At 43.4% G+C, this 23149-nt stretch overlaps 1 protein-coding gene across 1 annotated transcript in view; it reads left to right on the top strand.

Annotated features, from left to right (window-relative positions):
- The window catches only part of Fbxl17 (F-box and leucine rich repeat protein 17), a 402885-nt gene extending 384505 nt beyond the window's left edge, over window positions 1-18380 (top strand). Inside the window, 1 exon segment of the mRNA XM_027397738.2 lies at window positions 15554-18380. Coding sequence (XP_027253539.1) covers window positions 15554-15694 — 141 coding nt within the window. The 3' untranslated portion in view covers window positions 15695-18380.
- The last annotated feature ends 4769 nt before the right edge of the window (window positions 18381-23149 follow it).

The raw sequence follows: 23149 nt of genomic DNA, 5'->3' as shown, positions 1-23149 counted from the left end.
AGAAAGTGGTGGCGCACATCTTTAATCCCAGCACTCGGGAGGCAGAGGCAGGTGGATCTCTGTGAGTTTGAGGCCAGCCTGGTCTATAGAGAGAGTTACGGGACAGCCAAGGCTGCTACATGGAGAAACCCTGTCTCGAAAAAATAAATAAATAAATAAATAAATAAATAAATAAATAAATAAATAAATAATAAAAGAAAGAGAGGGAACTCACAAAGTCTTGTGGGCTTGAGGATGAATTCCTTTAATCCCAGAATTGGGTGGGGGGGGGTTGCAGAGACAGAGGTATAGACCATGCTTCCAGGTCATTCAGGGATACACAGTGAGACTCTGTCTCAAGAAAAGAAAGATGCGGTAGAGTCTGGTTGCATTTTCTTTCACATGTAAGCTTCACTTGGGGCTACTTATATTTAATTTGGAGGCTATATTTTACCAGACTGGTACTTCCCCCCACTTCTGCTTCTAAGAGGTTACAAGAAAAACAACAAAATGCCTTTTATTTGTTGTAGGAAAATCTCAATCTCTCTCTGTGTCTGTCTCCTCCCCCTACCCACAGATGCAAAGCATTAGACATATTCTTTGCAGCTGAAAAAGCATGTACTCGGATTATCAATGTCTAAGGAAATTTGCAGGAAATTTGTTTGGCTGCAACATTGCTGAGTCCTGGGGAGGAGTCTCTAGCTCTCCAACAACTGGAGCCTTCCCCACGCAGCTGTAAAGTTCGGAAGTGCATTAAGTCTCTGAGTAGCTTTTCTGATGGCGGATGGATAAGCATGTTAAAAGGTTTTGAAGCTGACGCCACATAATCTCCTGAACTTTAATGCATTGTAAAAACCAAGAGAGTAAAACGCTGTGTGAGACTGCTTTGATGAATTGGGGGGAGCTTATACTCTTAGACACTGTTCAAAGGCTTACTTGACCTTGGGAATTAGAGTTGACCTGCAACCACCTATCAGTTTGACTCACATTTGTTTAGTGACTTAGTTAAAAATACTTGGGTAATCAATGGGACTGTAATACAAAGCAATGTGTTTACTCTAGCATCCACAACTATAAACAGTCAGTGGTGACTTTGTTCATAGAAACTGCTTTCATGACTTCAGTGAATGTAGACTCTATAGATCTGTTCCATATGATATTTTCCTCATTTCTTACAAGGCAATTTGGATAGCGAACAGAACTTACAGAGGAAAAATGCATGGGAAAGCTGTAGGGCAAATGGAAACGCAATGTTGAAGGTTAATGAAAAAGGTTTGGGGTAACAGGGTTGATGAGAAGAGAGGGGCACAGTGGAATGGCATTGGCTGGAAAAGGAGACCTCGCCAGAGGCAACTTGGCTGGCTTGGGAAACCTCTGCAGTGTGTGTTAATACCAAAGTTTGGAGACACAGGCCTGAATTATGAGCAGTGAATAACATCGTAAACGTAGCAATTCTCAAATGCCAAACCCTTGTGAAAAGCAGTTGGATGGAGAAATGCTGGAGCTTTTAAAAGCTCCCTTTCACTTTCCATTTTTTTTAACTTCATGCAGAACTAATTTTACACACTGTTCATTTGATTTGAAAATGCCAGCGTCTGGGGTATCATTAAAGAGCGTTATTGAGGGAGCCACTCTTGGCAAAGCTTCCACTTAAAATGCTTAGTTCTTATGTTCCTGTGGAGTTAGAAGCTAGGAGAAAATGTACCCGGTTTATACCTTAGGCCACTCTGCCTTGGCCCCCACCCACCACCATTAAGCAGGTAGCTAGCTGCCTTCTGCTGCTGTCTTCTCCTTGGCCGGTAGAGGTGTCTGGAAGGCTGTGCGGGCCCTCTTACTCGAGGACTAGACATAAATAGATTGTGAAAGGTCCACTCCAATGTCCTATGACCAAAGCCTCCTGGAATTTCTTTGATTTCTGGTTGACATAAATTAGAATTACACAGGCGTGAAGAGTCCACGAAGAAAAGATCAGAGAGGCTTGCTGGGGGCAGAGAGCTGCCTTTGTGGGATCTATTGATTACCCAGCTGCCTTCAGGCCAGGGGCTCAGTGGAGGCTGGCTGTTATTGGTCCACAGCATGAAAATAACCAAATGAATTCATTCCTTACCAAAATTCACTTCTAAGACCATCTTCCTCATCTGCCACAATTCCTGAAATTCTCAGTCGAGGAGTGATATAAGTGATTTATTTCAATAAAGGTCGCTTGCTGTAAAATATTCCCTAGGATGTAGGGAAGCCTGGTTCTCATGTGGAATTCCTTATTTAAATGGCAAAGAGGTGGCTAATGTGGAAAAGAAGAGATGGGAACCAGTCAGCCAGAGCTCTGCTTTACAGCCTTAAGCCATCAAGGGCCAGCTTCTCTGTGCCCAATTTAATGTAAAAATATTCAGGAAAATTTGACCACTGAACTGCTTTTCTCAGGAGGTAATTGTGGGAAGAGAAGGCCTCAACAACCAAAGTACTTCTGTGTGTGTGTTGGGAGGGTGGGGGTTAGTAGCTTGTTTGGGGATTGTGAGCGGGAAAGCCCTATGGGGAAAATAATAGACGGTTCTGTAACTAATACAGAGAACTAACTGGAAAAATCAGTTTAAGGGAAAAATAATTTGTGGGACACTGTGTCCAGGACTGTTTTGGTAGCAATTCAGCCATGAAACAAAGTCGGGGACCTGCAGGGCTTTCTTATCCCCCACGTATGCACAGCTGGTTTCAGATCGCCCTTAGCCAAAATTTAAAATTTAAAACTAATGCCCTGTTGAAAAAAAAAAAAAAACACTGAAAAGAATTCACTTTCTCTTCTGCAAAGGCAGAAGTGGCCTGGCTGACCTAAACTGTGTAGCCTCTGTCTTGAGAGACCTGTCAACTGCACAGCCATCCTTGTATGCCAAAAGAAAGGGGTTGCGGAGAGGTGCCCAGCCAGCGGCAGGAGGCAGAGGCTGGGGCCACGGGGGCTCCAGCTCTGAGCAGAAGCCTTGGCTTGAAACATCAGCATCTTCCTTTTGCTGATGAAACAGATGGGCAGGTGATTTTCACACAGGAGCACTTTATGACCGTGTTTTACAGCCCTCTCCTGATCAGCCCTGGTAATTGAGCAGGGAGAAGCCATCGGCTGAAATCGGAGGTTGCCTCTCAGCCTCATTTTAGTCAAGTGCTCCAATCTCCATCCCTTCCCATCCGCCTCACCTCCAGTGCTGAATGTCACTGATGCTCCTGTCCAGAGTTCAGCCCTCAGGTCAGGAAGCACTGGTGTGGACGGACCTCCGCACAACAGGCAGAGCCAGCCAATCAGCACCGGTCCACACTGCTGGTGTTTTGCTTCTGTCATTTACCACCTCTAGGGCCCCTCAGAGCTTAATCTCAAGCCTTGGACTCACCTGAGAATGGCCTGCAACACGATGGTAATGACAACTTGTACCCCAGAGGGTCATGACAAGAGTAATTGAAACGAGTGTAGACCACTGAGCACAAAGTCAGGGTCACTATAAACACTCAGTAACTGTTTGCTTTGGTTGTCATTATTCTTAATTGTGTGTGCATACCTGCTTTGGGATCATTTATGTGACAGATTCATCACCTGCCCTAGCAGCGTCATAATTTCCTAGCTCTGAATATAAATTCTCATGCTAAGTTGTTTTTTTTTTTTTGGGGGGGGGGGGGCAAGACAGGGTTTTCTCTGTGCAGCCCTAGGCTGTCCTGGAACTCATTCTGTAGACCAGGCTGTCCTCAGAACTCCTGAACTCAGAGACCCGCCTGCCTCTGCTTCCTGAGTACCAGGTTTAAAGGCATGTGCCACCACTTGCCTCCACATGCTGAGATCTGACAAAAGGAAAAGCAGTCTCCTGAGACACATACAGCAATATTGGAAAACAATAGAACTTGTTTTCAGTCGTCAGGGTTCTGTTTCATTAAAAAGAAACAGAGGAAGGCAAAAGCTCGAGGACCCCTTGGTTTTATATTTGCTGGCTTTGTTTTGAGCAGGGTAAAGACCTGCCAACCAAATCCCTGTCTGGATGCAGAACAAGGCTAGGGTTTGCTTCTTGAGGGAGATCGACTTCTGGTAGGAACTTGTAAGATGTGCTGCAAGGAGCTGCTGGTGTTTTATAGTGTGAGAATGTTAGCTTATTTTCCACAAGCGCTCCCCAGCACCCCCCCCCCAAAAGACTGTAGGGTCAGTAGACAGCTGTGTTTGCCTGAAGGCGCCCCACAGCCTCATTGCTTCACAGCCGGTATTCACCTTGGAGCTTCGATCTGGCTGCAGTCATGACATGGAAGAGTGAGGCTGTGGGATTGTGATTTTTATATTGAGTTGTTGAAAGGGTAATGGCAGTTCGCTAACACTTGACCAAGCACCAACAGGGCTGGCTTCACTGACCTGTGAGACTGAGGGCTCCCTGCATTCCGGAAGGAAGTGGCCCAGCCTACTATGAGGTCCCAGCACTCAGTGGCAAACTGTCTGCTCCTGCCTTGCTGCACCCCTGAGAATCTTGTTTCTTTTGCTCATAAGGTTTTCAGAGAGCTTGTTCTTTCCCCTTCTAATTCTATCATATGTTACTCCTCTGTTCAATAAATGTCTTCTGGGTGGCTCACTATATACTGTAGTCACTGTGGTGGGAAAAACCATGAAGAAACAGTTCCTAGGCCCCCAGAGTCTGCAGCTCCTGAGAAAGCATGGCAGCTTGGATATTTGAGCTTGGGTATTCATTTTAAGGGGATGTCCTGAATTATTCTTCTGAATGGGAACCCTTACATGGGTCACATGTCAGCCCAGCTGCCATCCCCTTCCATCCCCCACCCTTCCTTGTGTTCTGGCACCCTGGTGTTAAGCCTCAAAACGGTTGTCTAGGATCAGTTTCCCTGGCTTTCTCATTGCTGGTCACTTTCTGATCTCACCTGCACGTGGGTCTCACTCAGCCAGTGCCTTCAGACGGTGTCACCCCATCTGTCTCCTGGCAGCTGCATTCAAATGATAACCGCACTGCAGTCTGCAAGGAGCTTTCTTGTCACCACTGCTGCTGACTTTCCCACTTTCCCCATCTCCCCTTCCTGTCCCTCCCTGTCTCTGTTCCCTGGATGACAGGAAGGGGACAGTTAGTTTGTATGACACACTCATGAAGTCAACAGATCTTAACTCCCACTTGTTGGGGTGCTGACTCTTCTCATCCCCATTCTCCTTCTTTAAAACCAGAACCTACCACAGCATCAGGCACACAGTACTTATTAAAAAATATGTATTAGAAACTGAGTGGGTGGGTGGATTATGTTGTGTTTATCTTCTGTATTCTCTTTGACTACAGCAGCCCTTTGTTGCTGTCAATATTCATATTTAGCTTACAAAAGTGCTAAATAGCTAAAATCAAGTTTGAGAACAGTTAGGGCCCACTGCCTCTTAACCATTTGATATATTGGGGGTGGGGGGAAAGTACCTAGACTGAAGGAAATAAGTACACAAATAAGAAAGATGCCATCTTAGGTTTAACACCCATTTCTTGTAGCTGGGGAGTCCTGGGTGGGGGAGGCTGAAAGGACAGCCAGTTGGAGCTCAGGCTCCTGCTGTGTTGTTTCACTTGAACTCCCTGAGAGGCCAGCCCTGAAGTTCTCTGACTTCTGTACAGCTCTGCTTCTGAAAAACAAAACTGTAAACACAAAACACTCATGTTCAGATTTTTAATATACAGTTACTGATCATACTCATGCAGAGTATATTGCTGCTGATAACCAGTTGTTTTGGGAAGCAGGTCAGATCCATAAGCCCACCTGGTAGAAACAAACCACAGTTCTAGGAAGGAAGCTTCTCTTCAGGTTCCTCAGGTGCTGGTGTGGTGATCACCAAGTCCTGAGCCTTCATGTGTGAAAATAAAGACTGAGAACTGAGCAGCACAAGAAATGAAAATCATCAGGCATGAAAGAAAACTTTGTTTTTAAGTGTAGAGAGTTTTCCCCCTTAATTATGTTTTCAACTTAACTTTAGGAGTTTAATTTAGAAACACCCAGATGTGTTCCATAAATACACTGTGCTTGCTACTATGGCTACATTAATTATCTTATTAGGGCCCAGGTTTTTCAAATAGCTGTTCTTTTGCCAAAGTGTGGGGAACAGCACAGATGACTTCTCTAGGTGTCCATGTTTGGGTTTTTCTGTGTACTGCATGTGCAAGTGTGTAGCTCAGAACCTTGGTCAAGCCTATGATCACACCTAAAAGGCTGGACTGAAAGCTTACTCTCAGTGTGAAACATCCTTCACGGTAGAAGATTGCTTGGTGATACCAGGAATGAAAATGTCACTAACTTCTCCTCTAACAGTCAGGTTATTGGACTTGCTGTCACACTAATCTCTAATTAGAGGCTTCAGGTTTGCAAGCCCCAATTCTCACTTAACACTGCAGGCGTTTCTGTGATTCCCACCTCCCAGGTTCTGCACTGCCTTCTCGCTGTGCTAATTCACATGAATGGAAGCAGTGCTAGTGTTAACAGGCAGCCTGCATTTCACTAGAAAGAGACAGCATGAGGCCAGGCCTGTGGTGATATTGACAGAGCATAGCATGTCCAATCATTGCCGATTCTGAAATGGAATGAGCGTGTTTGACAAAGTTGACTGGATTTACGAGGCTGCCCCGGTCAGGTTCACTGCATTCTCCATGTCTGCTTCGGGATTTTTAGATGTGGTTCTGTTTGTTTGTTTGTTTGTTGCAAGTCAGGAGTTACACGTTTGTGTTCTCTCTTTCTCTCACTGTCTCCCTGCCCCTTCTCCTTCCACACCCTCCTCCCTGCCTCTCCTCACCCCAGTCTCCTGCGCGTGCACTTCACAATCACAGGGTGTCAAGGACCCAAGTTTTGTCTTTGTCTTCTTACTTACAGAGCCCACGCGTAGAGATCTGTGAGTGAAACATGCTGTGTCATGTGCGCTCCATGATCAGCTGGTTAGCAAGTGGCATTTAAGATGCCAATGAAATAAAAGAAATAGTTTTCCTTCTTTTAAACGTACTGAACAGTCTTCAGTGGCTTCGCTCACACCCTGAGTAGTTCCCTGAGGAAGTGCTGGGTCCATGTGAGACCTGGATTTCGGACTTTGTTTCCCATTAACTGCTGGGAAAGTCAGTGGCACCCAGTTAGAGACCTGAGTCTAGGCATGGAAAGAGGACAGCCGTGCGTATTTAATGAAGAACAAACCTTTTGTGTGGTGCAGCATTGGATATTTGAAAATGAGGACTATGGCCTAGAGAAGCAAGTTTCTTTCTCCAGCTCCCATAGTCAGTGCAGTGGGAAGATGTCACTGGAAGGGGTGGGTGTTTGCTGCTTTTACTTCTTGCCTTCGGTGCCAGTGGTAGGGATCAGCTGTGCCCTCGACCTGTGCTGTGTGACCAAATCTCAAGAGTCTCCAAATACTGACTCCTTGCAAAGACTGATCCAGTTGCCTGGGAGATGGCCTGGGCACCAGGCTTCTAAAGAAGCCCTGGTTGTCCTGATAAGCAGTTGAGATGGCTATGTTCTTGTTCCGGATGGCAGGCACAGTTGAATTTATCCCACATCAGGAAGCATGTATCATACATGTTCGTTATGTATGCATCATTGGGGCTCCTGGCAGAAGCCTTGGCTAACACAGGAAAGGGGAAGCTGCTTACCTAACAGAGCTAGGGAAACGGGCTCTTAAGACTTGCCTCACTGTTGAACAAAAGCAACAAGAGAGGTATTGAATTCCTGGTTTCCTGTTCTGCCCATGGGGAAACCACAGCAAAATGTGGCTTGTTGCTAAACCGACGACATGAAGAATCCTGCTGCAAGGAGAGGGAAATAGATTCATTAAGATCTGTGTCGTTCCATAGAGAACCGATGCATGTTGGCAGACCCCAGTAAAATCAATCCATCACTCTGCCCATGACAAAGCTCCGTGGTGGATCAGCTGACTAGCTGCCTGGTGTGTCCTGGTTCAGCCGCCAGCACCACCGGGGAAAGCAGTATCTTGTCCTGTGCACGTCATCTTACTTACTGCATTTCAGTGGTGCATCACACCACACGCAGATTTCAGGTGGTACTTAACTTCCCACAAGTATTCGCCACTTTGAATGTTTCCATCTTGGAGCCTGTGGGAACTAGCTGAAAGGGCACTAGAGTTGAGTGTAGAGAGACTTCCTCTGGCACCCAGTGAATACCTGGATATCCAGTATAGTTTCCCGGAGATCCAGAAAACTGAAGGTCTATTGCCCCAGAGACAACACTCTGCCTCTGGGCTGCCTGGAGTGAGCCCCTAGGGCTGTTAGCACTGAGTGACATTTTCCAGGGAGTCTGTGAATTGTGACAGACCAGCGTCAGGGCAGGAGTCCTGAATCAGACAAGCCCTGAGTATGCTGTTTGCAGCTCCTTCGAAGTTGCACTGTGAGCACTTTCTGCCTGCACAGAGGGACTGGTTTCCTTCACCTTTCACCTCCTCAAAGCACAGCTGTCGGGAATAGGAGGCACATCTATTTACAGAGTAGAAAGCTGGTTGTCCTATTATAAAGACTGTTGGCCTGGCTTCCTTTCTTATCTGCACACTATGTATGCATTTAATGCACGTGACACACAGTCTGCCACCCTGTTTTGAAAGTCCAGGCAAACACCCTGTCTTTTGGGAGGCATTTCCCAGCACCACTAGCTGGCGTGCCTGCTGTGGACTTCCCTCTGTGACAACCTGAATTGCTCCTGAAAATTCCTCTCAGCTTTTGTTGCTGTTGCGTCAGTAATTACCTGTCTTCCCTGCTGTGTTATAAGCTCCAAGAGACCACATCCCATATCCATCTTGCTGACCATTCTCTTCGTGGAACTCGAGGAAACATTTCACTGCGAAGAAGATAGGAGGAAAGACTCTGCTGGTTCTGGCGTGACCCGGTTGGCTTCGTCAGAAGGGCGCTTGTTATAGCTCCGAGCGTCACCATTTTTTTTTTTTTTTAATTTTAGCCACACTTGATTGTATCTTAAAACCACAGCCCACAACAAACAGTCTCTGCAAGCTGGTGGCATCCATCGTTCCTCAGAGCAGCCAGGGGAAGATTGTCAAGTTCCTAGAAATGTATTGGTACCCCAACTGGAAGCTTGGTTTTGAAGGCTAGATGATCATGTGGGAGCCTTGCCCGAGGCCGATGAGCACCAGGCCTCTCTGATGATGGTCCATGTCCAACACCGTTACCCAGGCGCCAGGGTGTGTTCAATCCAGAGAGCACTATGAGTTCAGATCCGGAGTTCAAAGCCTGGCCACCATTTCTAGCTGGCTCAGCCGGTGAACTAGTGCTTCGGACTGCACCACACGCCACCCATACCGTGACATGTCAGCATGCACACAACTGGAAAATAGTCCATGTTCTTTGCATCGCTCCCTTCCAGTCCTCCAGGTTGTCTTCTGTCCAACATCACTAAGTACCACTCTGCAGGAGGTTAGTGATAATTCAGAGTAATTTAGTGCATTCATAATGGTAGCAGAGAAATTGTTTCGGGCATGCAAGGCTAATTAGAGCAAAGCTATACTTTTGTTCTGCATTATTGCTAATTAGGGTGAAAAGATTAAGGCAAAATTTTAAAGGTTTTTCGGAGATAAACCATAAAGAGCTTACTGCTCTGTCTTATCCTACCACATGAACTCTGCTCTGCCATGAGTTTTGGGAGCAGCTACGATTTGGTAATTACTATAAACCTCGGACTGTGCCATCTCCTGCATATTTCCCATTACACAAACACCACAGTGACAACAGTGCCATAGACAATGACAACAAAAGAGAGCCACTCTACTCCAGGAGTGAAGCCGTGTCAGTTCCTGAAGCATCCTCCTCCCCACAAAAAGAAAAGGTTCAGATGTCATTTCCTTTGTTCTCTCTGCCGCCAAATAGCCATGACATCAGAAGACATTTAAATGCCTTGAAATTTTCTGACTTTCTATCAGGCCTTCTTGAGTGAACCGTCTTAAGTAGGCCGCTAATGCTTCAAGCTAAGGCATCAAATCTTCTGAACTTTAGGGTTTGTGAAGTATTGTTCATATCCAAGGTTATTAACCTGTCTTCCATCGTAGTGTGTGTTACTGACGCTGAAAGGAGGGCTTCTGCCAGGCAGCCCAAAGTATACACTTCAGTCATTTCGCAGAGCTGCCTGACAGCCATGTACCCAGCGACAATTTCTCTACCACCATCATGAGTGCAAACTCACTAAACTGCTGTGACGGTGTTTCTGCAAAGAGGTACCTAAGGGTAGGAGAGAGAAAACAGTAAAATCCGAGAGTCAGGATGAGCTTGAACTTGAGTTGTTAAAGGGCTCTGAGACTGAGGTCAGGGTCAAGACTTTAGATGTCCCCATCGTAAACAACAGTCTGGTAACAGTTAACGTCTGCTTGACACAGTACCAGCTTGTCCCCTTTTTTATTTACTCAGAACATATTCTCCTAGTAACTCCTGTATTCACCACGCCAGCGAATACACATTGAATATACACTGCATAGCAGACAGTGCCACAGACTGGCAGCGTATCAAAACGTATCAAAATAAGACACTAGCGCCTTGTAGAGCCTGCATCCCAGTTGGGTGAGAACACCAGACAGTGCACAGGGCGCGGAAAACAGTGGAAGGAAGTACTCCTTGTTGCCAGGGAGCTTACAGTCTGCGCCTAATGTAACAAATGCTATCATCACTATCTCGAATGGACCCAAACATTCTCAGTCAAAGAGAAGACCGCCTTAGGCTGGAGAGGCAGATGGATCAGTGAAGTGATAAAAGAGATACTCCTGCAAGCATGAAGACATGAGTTCAAATCACCAGCATCCAGGGTTGCACATGTCTTAACCCAGGGTTAGGGACAGAGAAGAGTGGGTACCTGGAGCTTGTTGGCCAGCCAGCTGGCCAACATGGCAACCTCCTGGTCAGGGAGAAACCTTGTGTCAAGGGAACAGGCTGTGAGAGATAGGGGAAGGCACACAGTGTCCCCGCTGGCCTCCACATGTGGCCCTCATGCACGCACATGTGTTTGCACCATCACATGCATGCACCACACATGGGAAAAAAAATTAACAAATCATTTGGAGTAGTTTCTTCTTGTTGACTTATGCATTCCGCGAGCATGTTTCTTGCCTCCAGTAAGCATTCCCTGTGGTGATGGGGGAAGGAAGACCACTCAGTGTTTCTGGTTTCTTCAGCATGTTGTATCAGAGCGTATGTTTTTTGGAAGAGTTGAATTCTAGCCTAGGTTTGTAGTTATGAGGAACGTCCCGTTGATGGTGTTGAAGAGGACTCGTTCAGATGGGAGGGCACTGGGGGGTTGCTTAAACTGCATCTCGAGAACTCTGCGGCTCTCTCCCCATTCCTCTTTAGCAGCAACTGCATGATTTACCTTAATTAGCATAGCAAATTGCCTCCCATTTTCAAAAAGTGCTAATAGATGTTAACTCAAAATAGATTAAAATACCAGACAAATTGTACTACCTTAAAAAGAGTTACAATAATCTTGAAAATGCAGAAGAGCACGGTTATGCTGTCTTGGGAGGGGATGATAAAATTTCATCTTTCTCGTATACTTTTTTGAAAACCTGGGACATATGATTTTTTTTTTCTTTTAATCACAGTAATTTCTTCAAATAACGTTTCTGGGTTTTTCTTTAGGAAGGCACTTCATTTTCCAAATTCATGTGAAGTAAATTAGTTACCATTGAGTTTTCAAAAAAAAAAAAAAAAAAAACTAACTGAATTTTAAAGAAAGATGTTAGGAGGGATTATGTTTAAAATACCTTTATTTCCCCCACCTACATTACGTGCATTTTATAAGTTAGAGAATGTTTCTTCACCCTAGCAAGTGGAGTGGCACATGACAAAATGGCTGCAGGCATGTGTTGGCCTAAGATTGAAGATGACTTGGTTTCTCCTGGTGTCTCACACCAGGCTCAAGCTCCACGGTGGCACCAGCACTTCTAGAGTCTCTACAAAAAGAAGTAAGGGTCATGTGAGCTTCTGAGGAGCCAGTGAACATAACAGGCTATAAAATCTAGTATTAGCACCACCAGGTGACATTGTAAGTCAAAAATAGAACCTCCCCTGTTGGGAGCATACGCCACACCCTCCTGCATAACAGGTCCCCATAGGTCTAAAATGGACTGTTTGCGTCTTCTCCCTCACTCTGGTTTCCGGAATTTACAGGACACAGTAACCCAGGGGGTGCTTAGGAGACACGCATTGTCTACTGAAGACTGCCATTGCCATTCCATACGCAGCTACACAAGGCCAACTTGTTGTTTGTTCTTAACCCATATTCTATGAAAGTCAGAGTTCCCATGACATCATCTCTATTCTTTAATACAGATTTACCTTACTTCATGCAAAAGAAATAGATAAATTGAATTCTGTTAAATCAAAGGAAGCATATTAGGGGAGCTGATGAAATAAATTAACCCTCCCATGAAAGGCTTTGCTAATGTGAAAAATTATTATACCTAATTTATATACTTCATAAATCCATGTCTCTGTGCATCGAGTTTGCTTAAGGTGAATTATGTATCTTTCTGGAGAAGTTATACACTGGTATTTTTTTTTCTTTTTAAATATTGATTCTCCAGAAGAAATTGCCCGTCAGCCCGATGCACAGAACTGTCCTTGACTGTGTGTGGGTTAGAAAGGAAGTGTAAGTGTGCCCTGCCGCACCTCTCTTGTCTGTTTCAGTTAGTAGTTACGTCCTGCTAAGTGGCTTGGCCTGTGTGGACTTGCCTTCCTTTCCCCAGTGTTCTCTCTGACTCTCATGGCTCCTGTGCCCTCTTAGAGAGACCTGCTTTCATCCAAGTGAGTGAGGACCACTGTCCCTGGACGCAGATCAGCGCCTGCAAGGCCTTCTTAAACTCTGGCCACTCCCAGCCCTTTTCAGCATGCGGAGCATATATATAAATAAAATACGCCTACAAATCAAACATTTACTGATCAGAGATCACAGAGAAATCCATCTTAAAAAAAAAAAAACTTTGGCATACAAATAATTTTAAGGCTTTTTAAAAGATGAAAGCAAGTTCTGCTGAGGTGGGGTGAACTTGCTAGCAGAAGAATCCAGTCTTGGCTGAGCGTGTGCTACTGTGAGTCACAGAGTATCTTCAGTGGGTTTTGGAGTGACCAAGACTTAGTTTTTATGGTTGTCTATGATAGATACATACATATATATCTGTAGTTCAAAACAGTAAAATTATTGTAGGTTGTCCTAATCCCACACCAAAATTCATTTATGAAATTTTTAATGACACTCAGACAACAGGATTTTTTCGTTGGGGGGAGGGGTGTTCCAGTCAGGGTTTCTCTGTGTAGCCTGGAGCCTGTCTTGGAACTTGATTTGTAGACCAGACTGGCCTCAAACTCAGAGATATCTGTCTGCCTCTCCTGGGATTAAAGGTATATGCCACCACTGCCTGGCAAGAGAACAGTTTTTAAAAATCAAACTTTCTTACACAATGCATTCCAAATACATATACTAATTTGACACTTGCATGCTAAGGGTTGGTGGTAGAAAAAGTGTGATTAAACCATTATGTAGCTATAAGAAAAACTAAGTAAATACAAATACTGCAGCTCCTAGCAAAGCAGTCTCGACTGTGAGACCGTGTGTCTCAGGCAGCCTTCCTCGATGGAGCTGTGTGGCTTGGCATACACAGTATAAAGTCCACATGCCTCCGTAAACTCATACCCCACAATATGGACAAACGCTGGCGGAAACGTCTCTGATTCAATTAGCATTTAATTTTAAATCAATATTTAGCCCTTGGGTGCCCAGAAACCACCTGCTGTCAGACTTTAAAACTCTCCCATTCAGCTATCCAACTCTTTTGGGGGTCACAGTCCGCAATTGAAGGAGCTGGGCTCCTAGCTCTAGAGATGGCCAAGTGGGACAGTCTTCCTGTCTGTGAAGTGTGCCCTAAAGATTCCTCTGCTGTGCTTGTTATCTTGAGGCCGCTGTGACCACCAGTATGGAGGGTTACTTCTGATGCTCCTGAAAGTGAATGATGCCGGTCGGTACTGCGGGGATAGGATTGTCTCATACATCCCTAGTTAACCCTTGCGTTCAGTAACTCTCCATTGAGAACCTACTGCGATAACCTCACCACCATTTAGGGGGCTCCTTATGTCAGTCATGGTGCTAGGCATCAGATTACATCTAAGCCTTGCAACAAGTCCACACTGCAAGTCCCTTTATCTTCTTTTCATAGCGGAGGAATCCAATTCTAAATTGAAGAAAAAAGAAAAGAAAGACAACAGGATTGATTTGAACAAGTGCGTCACAGCTAGAGAAATTTCCTGACAGCTGGGCATGGTGGTTCATGCCCATAATCCCAGCCAATAGAAGAGTTGGCATCTTGTGCTTGATGCCTGGACATGGCAGGGGCCTGTCTGAAACCCTTCACCTCTGGTGAAGATTCAGTGTCCCCAGCACAGTGTGATCCTAGCAATTCTCAGTATTAAACAAAGATAACAGCCTCCCTGACTTTCAAATCGCCTGTTTAGAAAAGTGCAGACAAGCAAAAGTCCTGATCATTGTACTTCTAAGCAGGTTTTGAAGGCAAACATTGAGGGCTTCCAGGGTTGTTCAGCTTTTTGTTTTTTTGCTTATGGTAGTGATGATTCTCAATAATGAACATCAAGAGGGATGCTCAGAAATGTTTACCAAAAATTCCTTCCTTCAGACTTAACTCAGTATAGCTTACACAGCACAAATGAAATATTGATGCATTCGAAAATGCCCAAGTGTTCAATAAAGATTTTTAAATAAAGCTACCTATAAGTTGCGGTTCTTAGGTTAATCATTTATTTATCTAAAGGATGAAGGAAGCTGTCTACTTCTGTGATATGAACTGCAATCAGCTTAAAAATCATTGACAAATTAATCCCTTCACGGCACAGCAACTGTAAAGGTGTTAGCTTTAATTAGGCCTATCTGATCGCCTTGTCTAATCAAGAATCAAGGTGGATTCTGTGATGGCGAAGGTCTGTTGGGGCCATCGCTGACCTGCCAGCCATGTATGTTTTAATTATTGATCCTCACATTTCAGCCCTTGTCACAAAGGGACTTGAGGTTTTCGATGTCTTAACATTTAAAGGGAAGAAAAATAAACATTTTCCCTTGCACTTCTACCTAGAATCCTGTATATCTTTCCCCCACTGTAAAGTGTTCATCCTAAAAAGGCTCTCCTGTGGGTGAGGAAGCCAAAGGTACACAAGAATGCTTACTCCCCCCTCCTGCCACCGCCCCGTGATTGCTATTTTCCATGGACGTTATTGAGGTCTTGCCAAATCACAGTCATTTATGTTGAGCGGGTACATTTGATTTCATGACACCATGCTTAATTAAAAAATCCATAGGAGCATATGTAGTCCTGGGAAATCAGAGGAGTCAGACTAAAGGAAAACATACGTGTCCAGACATACATACGTGTCCAGACATACATACGTGTCTTAGCATATGTCCTAAGTGGAAAGGAAAGGGAGAGACTGGGGTTCTTTGTTGGCGTTGCACGCCACAGGGCACCACAGTACCCTAGTGCGCACCGGCAGGCTGCCCGGTGCTGGTGGCCCTCTGTGTGACGATGGTTCTTCTTTATTCGCAGGTCAACGAAGTGACCGTGGAGCAGCTGGTACAGCAGCACCCCCACATCACTTTCAGCACTGTTCTGCAGGACTGCAAGAGGACCTTGGAGAGAGCCTACCAGATGGGCTGGACCCCCAATATGTCTGCCGCCTCCTCCTAACGCTCTTGCCCGTGCCTGGGCCTCCTGAGGCCGTTGAGCAGGGCAGAGAAATGGGAGGAGGGTGTGTGGCTGGGAGAGGGAAACTTTTGGGAAGGTTTTAACCACCGCCTGTCTGTGTCTGTCCCCGTGTTATATTTGTGTCTTGTTTGCATACTGCGCACAGCATAAGTGCACTTGTTATGTCCCCAGGTGAGCTGGCTTGTTTTCCTAAAAATGGAAAATTATGAAAACCACAAAAACCTTTTTTTAATTCAAAAGTTTATTTCTCTAAAAAAAAGACTTTGTGAAGTCTCAAGTCAGAAAACTGGGTGTATTTTGAGCTTCCAAGTTCTGCCACATCTCGGAGATGCTGGGCAAAAGGCTTTCTTTTGTGATGGAATACACTGTTCACTTCCAGTGAGGCCGGAAGAGAAGTGATGTCGCTCTAACTAGAAGCCTGGAGATGAGAACCCTTCAAAATCTGCAGTTCCACTCTCAAGTATCCTCATGCTTGTGCACGCGTGCTAAGTGAATTTCTTGATAAGTTATTTCCTAACAGAGGGACCTTCCTGGAGGCCATGGAGGGAGCATCCCATCCCTGATGGTAATGGCTGACTCACTGTGCTCACAGGTGGTCAACTTGCTGTCCCGTGGGTAACTTAGGAACTAGGGAAAATAAAGCCTTTTGTAAATTTGTATATGGAGGCAACAATCTGAAGTTCCCTGGCCAGCTCACAAAAGTTAATTATTCATTATTCTGTAAATGCATTCTGTTGAGTAATAAATATTTTAGTTGGTTTTACATTAACACTGTGTTAGCTTTTACTTTGTGGGTAGTTACTGGTCAGGGTATATTTTAGTGACATTTGGGGCTAAACTTAGCATTATCCACATCGAAGCCACGAATGTAAATTAATGGTATGCAGTTATTTTAAAAAATTTTACAGATCATTTCATTATTTTGGTAATTATGAAAATATATTCTGAGGTGCAGTAGTCACATTAATAGAAGATTAATGAATGGGATGTAAGTAGACAATCTTCCTATTGAATATTTTCTTTTGCTTTGGGATTTAGAACAGGTTTTTTGGATATGTGCATGTTTTAATTTTGAATAGTTCTTACACTACTGCAAAGGTCTGCTGTTAGCTAATGTATGAATTAAGGAAAGATTTAGAAAATCCATTTACACTTGCCAGAAATAAGTATTTAGTTTAATTAAATATTACCAACATTTAGTTATCTGAGTACCTATCAGAAAATGAGTATCTGTTTTGATTTCAGACATCTTTACAGTTAATTCCTTGTAGGGACTTGGGCTCCAATAGTCTCTCCTATGTCTAGATCTATAATCAGACCACAGGGAGCCTTTTTAAGCTAAAGAGTGATTATCTTTCCCAGTTGGAGAAGCAAAACCTTGACTTTTGAACTTGCTATTTATTCTCCCCTTATGTGGTCTTTGGTCTTTAACAATTATAATGAGGTTTGACTTTATTCCCTATAAACTCCGATGCAGCAGACGTGATTGGAGCTGTAAGAAGCAGAAAGCAGCCTTGCGTGTTTGAATGTATCCACACATGTATGTTGACTGCTTGTCTGTAGAAGACATTTGTCTCCTTCAAGTGTGTCAACATGCTTCGGGTGTGGCTCTTTTTCTTCTGTTTTAATTCCAATCAGTTCAAAATAGATATAATGAGCAAGTACCAGGAATATTTTTTTCACAACCAAACAGGTTGAAAGTTTAATTTGAAGGGAATAAAATTTGTCTAAGATCTCAAGCAGTTTACCATTAGAAAACTACGTTTCCTCTTATACATTGAACTGTATCATTTTATATCCATTTCTCCAGTACTGAAAAAAATGGTATTTCATAATATTTTAACTGATTTTTAACCCAAAAAACTAATTTATAAGACTGTATGTATAGGAAAAGCAGCTTGAGTGAATAAACAAAACTTTAATTTTTATATATGTCACACTATATTTTAAATAGTTACAAAAAGAAAAAAAAGGGAAGGCCATCTTTGCTATAGATGGTAAAATTTCTGTTCAGAGTTGTAATAGTCTTTGGAGTGTTACAGTTGTCAGTGGTTTCAGAGTGTGGAATTGATTCTGTAATGTTACCTTCTTTGAACCTCAGGCCCTGCACTCTAACACGCTTTAGCTTGGGGGTGGGGGGCTGCACTTAACTCTCCAAGATGCTGACTAATACAGAAAGCCTGATGCAACAGAACCCAGAACACTGCTTTGGTTCATTTATAGGAATCTGTAGAAATATCATATCCAGCCTCAAAGTATTAATCTCATTAAAAACAGCCAAGAAAAGCATCACCTCGAGTGAGCCTGTGGAGGTTGTTGAATGTGCTCTCATTAGACGCTTTGAAATGAGCTTAAAATACTTTTTCTGGGCAATATATTTCCTTTTTCTTTCTTTCTTTTTTTTCTTTTTTCTTTTTTTTTTTTTTTGCTTAGACTGTCATAAATACATGTGAACACATTTAATGCAGGGCTTTTTATCCTCTCCAAATGTCAACAGTATTTTCAGAATAAAGCCTATGAAATATATTGCTGTAGTAGAAAAGTCTGGCCCTTTGTATTTAATGTCCGTTTGAGTGGATCAAGAAAATTCACCCAGTTTGTAGTTTCTATATTTCTGTGAACCTTTTGACCTTGCAATGGGTTGCAATAAAAGAGAAACAAAACTCCATGTCTTTTGTTTTATTTTAGACACTAAATGAGCTCCCTGTGGTTGGTTGGGTGCAGTGCACACAATCATCTGTGTCCTTGTGTGTTTCACTACAGACTTTGCATAGCTTTGGCTAATCCACAGTGATAAACAGGATTCGGAAACAAGACTAAAACCTCATAAGTGTCAGCAAGTGAATTGTTTAAAAATCCCATTTTATACGTGGTTACTCATTTACTTACTCATCTATTCATCTTCCCCCAAAGGCAAGCAGATAAATACAATAGTTAGTGAATAGCAGCTGTGTGCTAGGTACAAGGGATTTAAAAGATGAATGAAATTCATTCCCAGCTTCAAGTTGCTCATATTGAATAAGGCAGCAGTGACGTCGAATACAGCATAGGTAATAATGGGTAGAATGATGAAAGAGACTGTTGAGTTCAACCATAGATGGATTAGTGTTGAGCTGTCCAAGGGACTATGTTAAAGATGTGCTTGGAAAAAGACTCCGGGAAGGGCTGCTGCAGGGGTGAGGGCATGGGGACGGAGGCACAAGCCTGTCAAAGTCATCAGTCATTACTGAGATAGAAAAAGGAGGCGTGTACGTGAAGATTGTGGTTTTGGACACTCCAAAGACTGGAAGACTGAGGGAAGAAGGAGATCCATCAAAGGAAACCAGGGGAAAAAGCACTTGAAAGGAGGGGAAAAAGTCAGAAGTTGCAGCTAGAACCTCACACAGAGAGTTATCAAGCCTCATGATGCTATAAAGTAAGATTGGCGTGATAGTTGGCCCTGGGGGCTGGCAAGATGTCTCATGAGATAAAGATCCTTGCCTCCACATTGGGAGTTTTTAATAAGTACAATTTTAGTATTTTGCTAAGGACAAATCCTTACTGGAGAGAGTCTAATTTCTGTGAGGCAAGTCTAGCTTAAATATTAAAACCACACAATTATAGGTAAAATCTATAAGCCAGTGAAATCCTAAATACAACTTAGCAGTTAAACTGCCTTAACATTGCTTCTTTTCTTTAAAAAAAGAAAAAACATAGAAGTTAGTCTTTATAGACCTAGAGGTTAGGAAGCCATATATAGGCAAGTTTGGTGACTGTAGAAAACCAGCGTTTGCTTCTAAGAAGGCACCTCAAGCACTGTGAGGTCAACTGACAGAAAAGCGAAGGGTGGGGATGACTAGCCCTTTCCCAACCTGAGAAGGCGTTGGTGTTACTGCCTATGGGGGAAGGTGCTGTGTGACTCTCACATCCTAGTGGCTCCCCCAATATTCTTGTTTTTGAAGTAAACTTTCAACATTATCTTTGGAAGACACAGACATTCAAAGTGCAGTGTGCATTAACACAAAGTAAGAAAAATAATGAGTGGTGATTTAAATGGAGACAATGAAAATGTTCAAGAAAATTCATTTTTATTTCCATTGTAAAATCTTAGGAAACAAATACAGATAGGGCGCATCCTTAATCAAAGCCCTGGAAAAACCATCAGTCTACAGTCTTCCCTCAGTCTTCCTGTCTTTGGAGTGTCCAAAGACAGTGAAACCCAAAGAACATATTCTCTGGACCCAAGAGGACTCTTTGCCAGTATTACACACTTCCAGTTAGCATTTAAAGTGACAATCAATGACAGCATAAAATGATTCTTCTGGAATGGGAGAAACAAATTCTGAGTCAGGTATACTAATAAGAGTACCAAGACAATCAGAAAGCTCAAAGGAATGCACACATTAAAATTAACAAAATAACCTAAGAGTTAGTTGGCCGTAGTGTTGAAATAGTGTTCACTTACCTCTTTGTAGATCAATGGTGAAGTAGAAAGGAGTGACTTCTTTTTAAACCCCTAATGGGCTAGAGAAATAGCTCCAGCATTAAGAGCACTTACTGCTGTTCAGGACCGGGTTCCATTCCCAGCACCCACCTGGTAGCTAACAAAACTACTTTTTATCACAGCAACAAATACATAGAGTTCCATCCCTGATGCAGGGAGTGAAACACAGGTTCACATGAACGCTGGGCAAGCATGTAACCAAGCTTCATGCCCAGCTCTCAGCGATGTAACTCATAACTATAGACAAATTATCAAGCCATCATAGTTGAAAAAAATTGAGGTGTGTGCATGTGTGTGTATGCGTGCACACCCGAGCACCCGCACTACAGTGTTCATGGATAGAAATTCCAATATTTTAAACATAATTAGGAGACAGCTCTTGAAGGACCTTTTCATTTCTGTACATCTTGACAACAGGTGCTCACATAAAAAAAAATAAAAGTAAACATTTATAAAATATCAGAGCAGTTAAACTGGTTGCCTTATTATTTAAAAAAAATAGGTTTATTACAGATGAGGTAAAAATTAGCAAAAGGCCAAAATTAGGATTCAAGGAATATAACCATAAAATCTTCATAATATTGTGGACTTTGTTCTAGTGATCTCAGAAACAGAAATGGAAAGTGCTGCTTATACAAAAGATTGGGCGTCCTCTTTATATTAAAGTGAGGAACTCCTGCTCTTCAAAAAGCTAAGAACAGAAGCTAACGTGAAATATCTATAACACAGAACTGCCAAGAGTGAACAGCACCCGGAGTATGCGAAGGTCTTTGGTGTTGAGTTAAATATGGACTAAAGATGCGAATTGCATTTGGCGAAAAGGAAAACATAGAAGCCCAACAGTCATGTAAAGCACCCTCAGATTTACCTGTGTTCACATGAATGCAGACCCCAGGACACAAAGTTCATGACCAATGCAAAGCCTCTCATGACCAAGTGTGGAAAAAAACACCGATGGAAATACTTCCTACTCATGGTTGGGCCCTACCTGACACACACGCAGCCATTCCCTCACAGGTGTACCTCAGAGAAAACACACACGTGAACCCTAAGGCAAGCAGTCATAAGCCATAATAAGGGTTTGTTTTGATTTGTCTTTGAGACAGGCTCTCTCTCTACATAGCTCTGGCTGTCCTGGAACTCACTGTGTCGACCAGGGCGACCTTGGACTCACAGAGATCCACCTGCCTCTGCCTCCCGAGTGCTGGGATTAAAGGTGTGTGTGTGTGTGTGTGCATCATGGCCGACAATTAATAGTTTTTATTAAATAAAACAAACTAGTGAAAATGAATCCCAGCTTGATAGTGGATGAATTTTAGAGACGCTTGAATGAAGGAAGCAATTCCTAACAGAAAATTTTAAAGCTGTGCACCACCTTTTAAATTCCAAAAACAATCGAAATCAAGTAGTATTTTCTTTGGTACACACAAGTATTTAGAGAAAAAGAAAAAAAAAAAAGGTGATGGCAAATGTTCATGCATTTGGCAGAGGGCAGTAGGGTGAGAATATCGGACCAAACGCGAGTTAAAACAAGGCAATTTGCCCAATATTCGCTCTTGCCCTATACGATAGTGTACTTATCATATATGTCTAGCATTTCATGTTAATACAGCACTGTCTGTGCCTACAATGCAGACGTCGAACAAATTCATTTTCTTCAAATGCTCACATTTTAAATGCTGGGAAGGTTTGTGTCTGGTTTCAACCAGCTAACTGAATGGCAAGAATTGCTAACCCTGTTAGTAAAGGTCCCACCCACACAGTGTAGACCTTAGTTGTGAGGGAAACGGGCTTTGCATAATCCCATGTGTAAGCAGGTGGCAGAGACAGTGCAGTCCTGTGGTCCTTCTGTGCTCTTAGCACAGCACGGGGGAGATCCCTGACGGTCTCGCCATCACTGGAGTCTCAGTGGATGCCTATCTGCGAGGTGCCGGGAAGAATTCGTGTGATGCAGCTATTACATCATTACCTCAGGTACCTGAGTGTCACCGCACTGATACTATTTTCTCTTCATTTCTCATGGAGTGACAAACACGTATCAAAGCCAGCTGGCAAAATATGATAATCATTGAGACGGAGAATAAGTTGGAGTCAAGTCTACCCCTGTCATGTGAATAAACCGTAATTCAGCCACGTGACCATCAGTGAATAGAAGGGTCATTCTAGCGGGCCTTCTGCCAAGAGGACCAGTCTTGCTTTCCTGGGATGTGTAGTGGACACATTGCAGCTACTCAAGACTCACTCAAATGCAACCATCTGCAGGAATGCGCGCACAAACTAAAACCATATCTAGGAAGTAACCCTTCAGCGCATAGTCCTGTGAGCATCCTTGGCTAGTAACTGTAAGGATGCCAGTGGCTCGTGAAGAGAGAAAAACTTCCAAAAGAGCAAGTATTGTTTGATTCAACTGTTTTATTCACAACAGGATGGAGGAGACGGTCATGCATTTCTGAAACTTTTTCCAGTTTGGCGTCACTTGAAAGATCCGGAGATGAGAGGCATTGATGGAAACTGGCCCGGGGACTAACTTTTTCCTAGCCTGAGATCTTTCCATCCTGTGCCTTGGGGTGTGTGTGCACCACGCGCACACGCACACTCACGCGCCCCAATGCACCATTCAGCCATAAAAGATGCCTACAGCATGCGGTCTATTCAACTTTCTGTGATTAACATAGAAACATAGAAAATGAAAAATAAGCCACTAAATAAAGGCTTTTGAATCAGAACAGTCTCACAAACAGATGCTGTCCCCAGTTAGTCTGAGAGGCTACAGATGATGGCGATTTTAATAAAAGAAAGAAATTATACCAAATGAATGGAGAAAGCCCCCAAATCTTGATTTTTGTTGATAGAAACGTCTTTGTTGTATCCTTAAGCAGCAACTTGCAACTGTGTCATTTACTAATCGGCGGGGATAAAACATTTTGCTAATTGTATTCAAACGAAGGTTTTAT

This window comes from Cricetulus griseus, chromosome 2, assembly GCF_003668045.3.
Source record: "Cricetulus griseus strain 17A/GY chromosome 2, alternate assembly CriGri-PICRH-1.0, whole genome shotgun sequence".
Lineage (NCBI taxonomy): Eukaryota > Metazoa > Chordata > Mammalia > Rodentia > Cricetidae > Cricetulus > Cricetulus griseus.
Note: the sequence above shows the minus strand (reverse complement) of the source record. Positions and strands in the feature narration are given on the sequence as shown.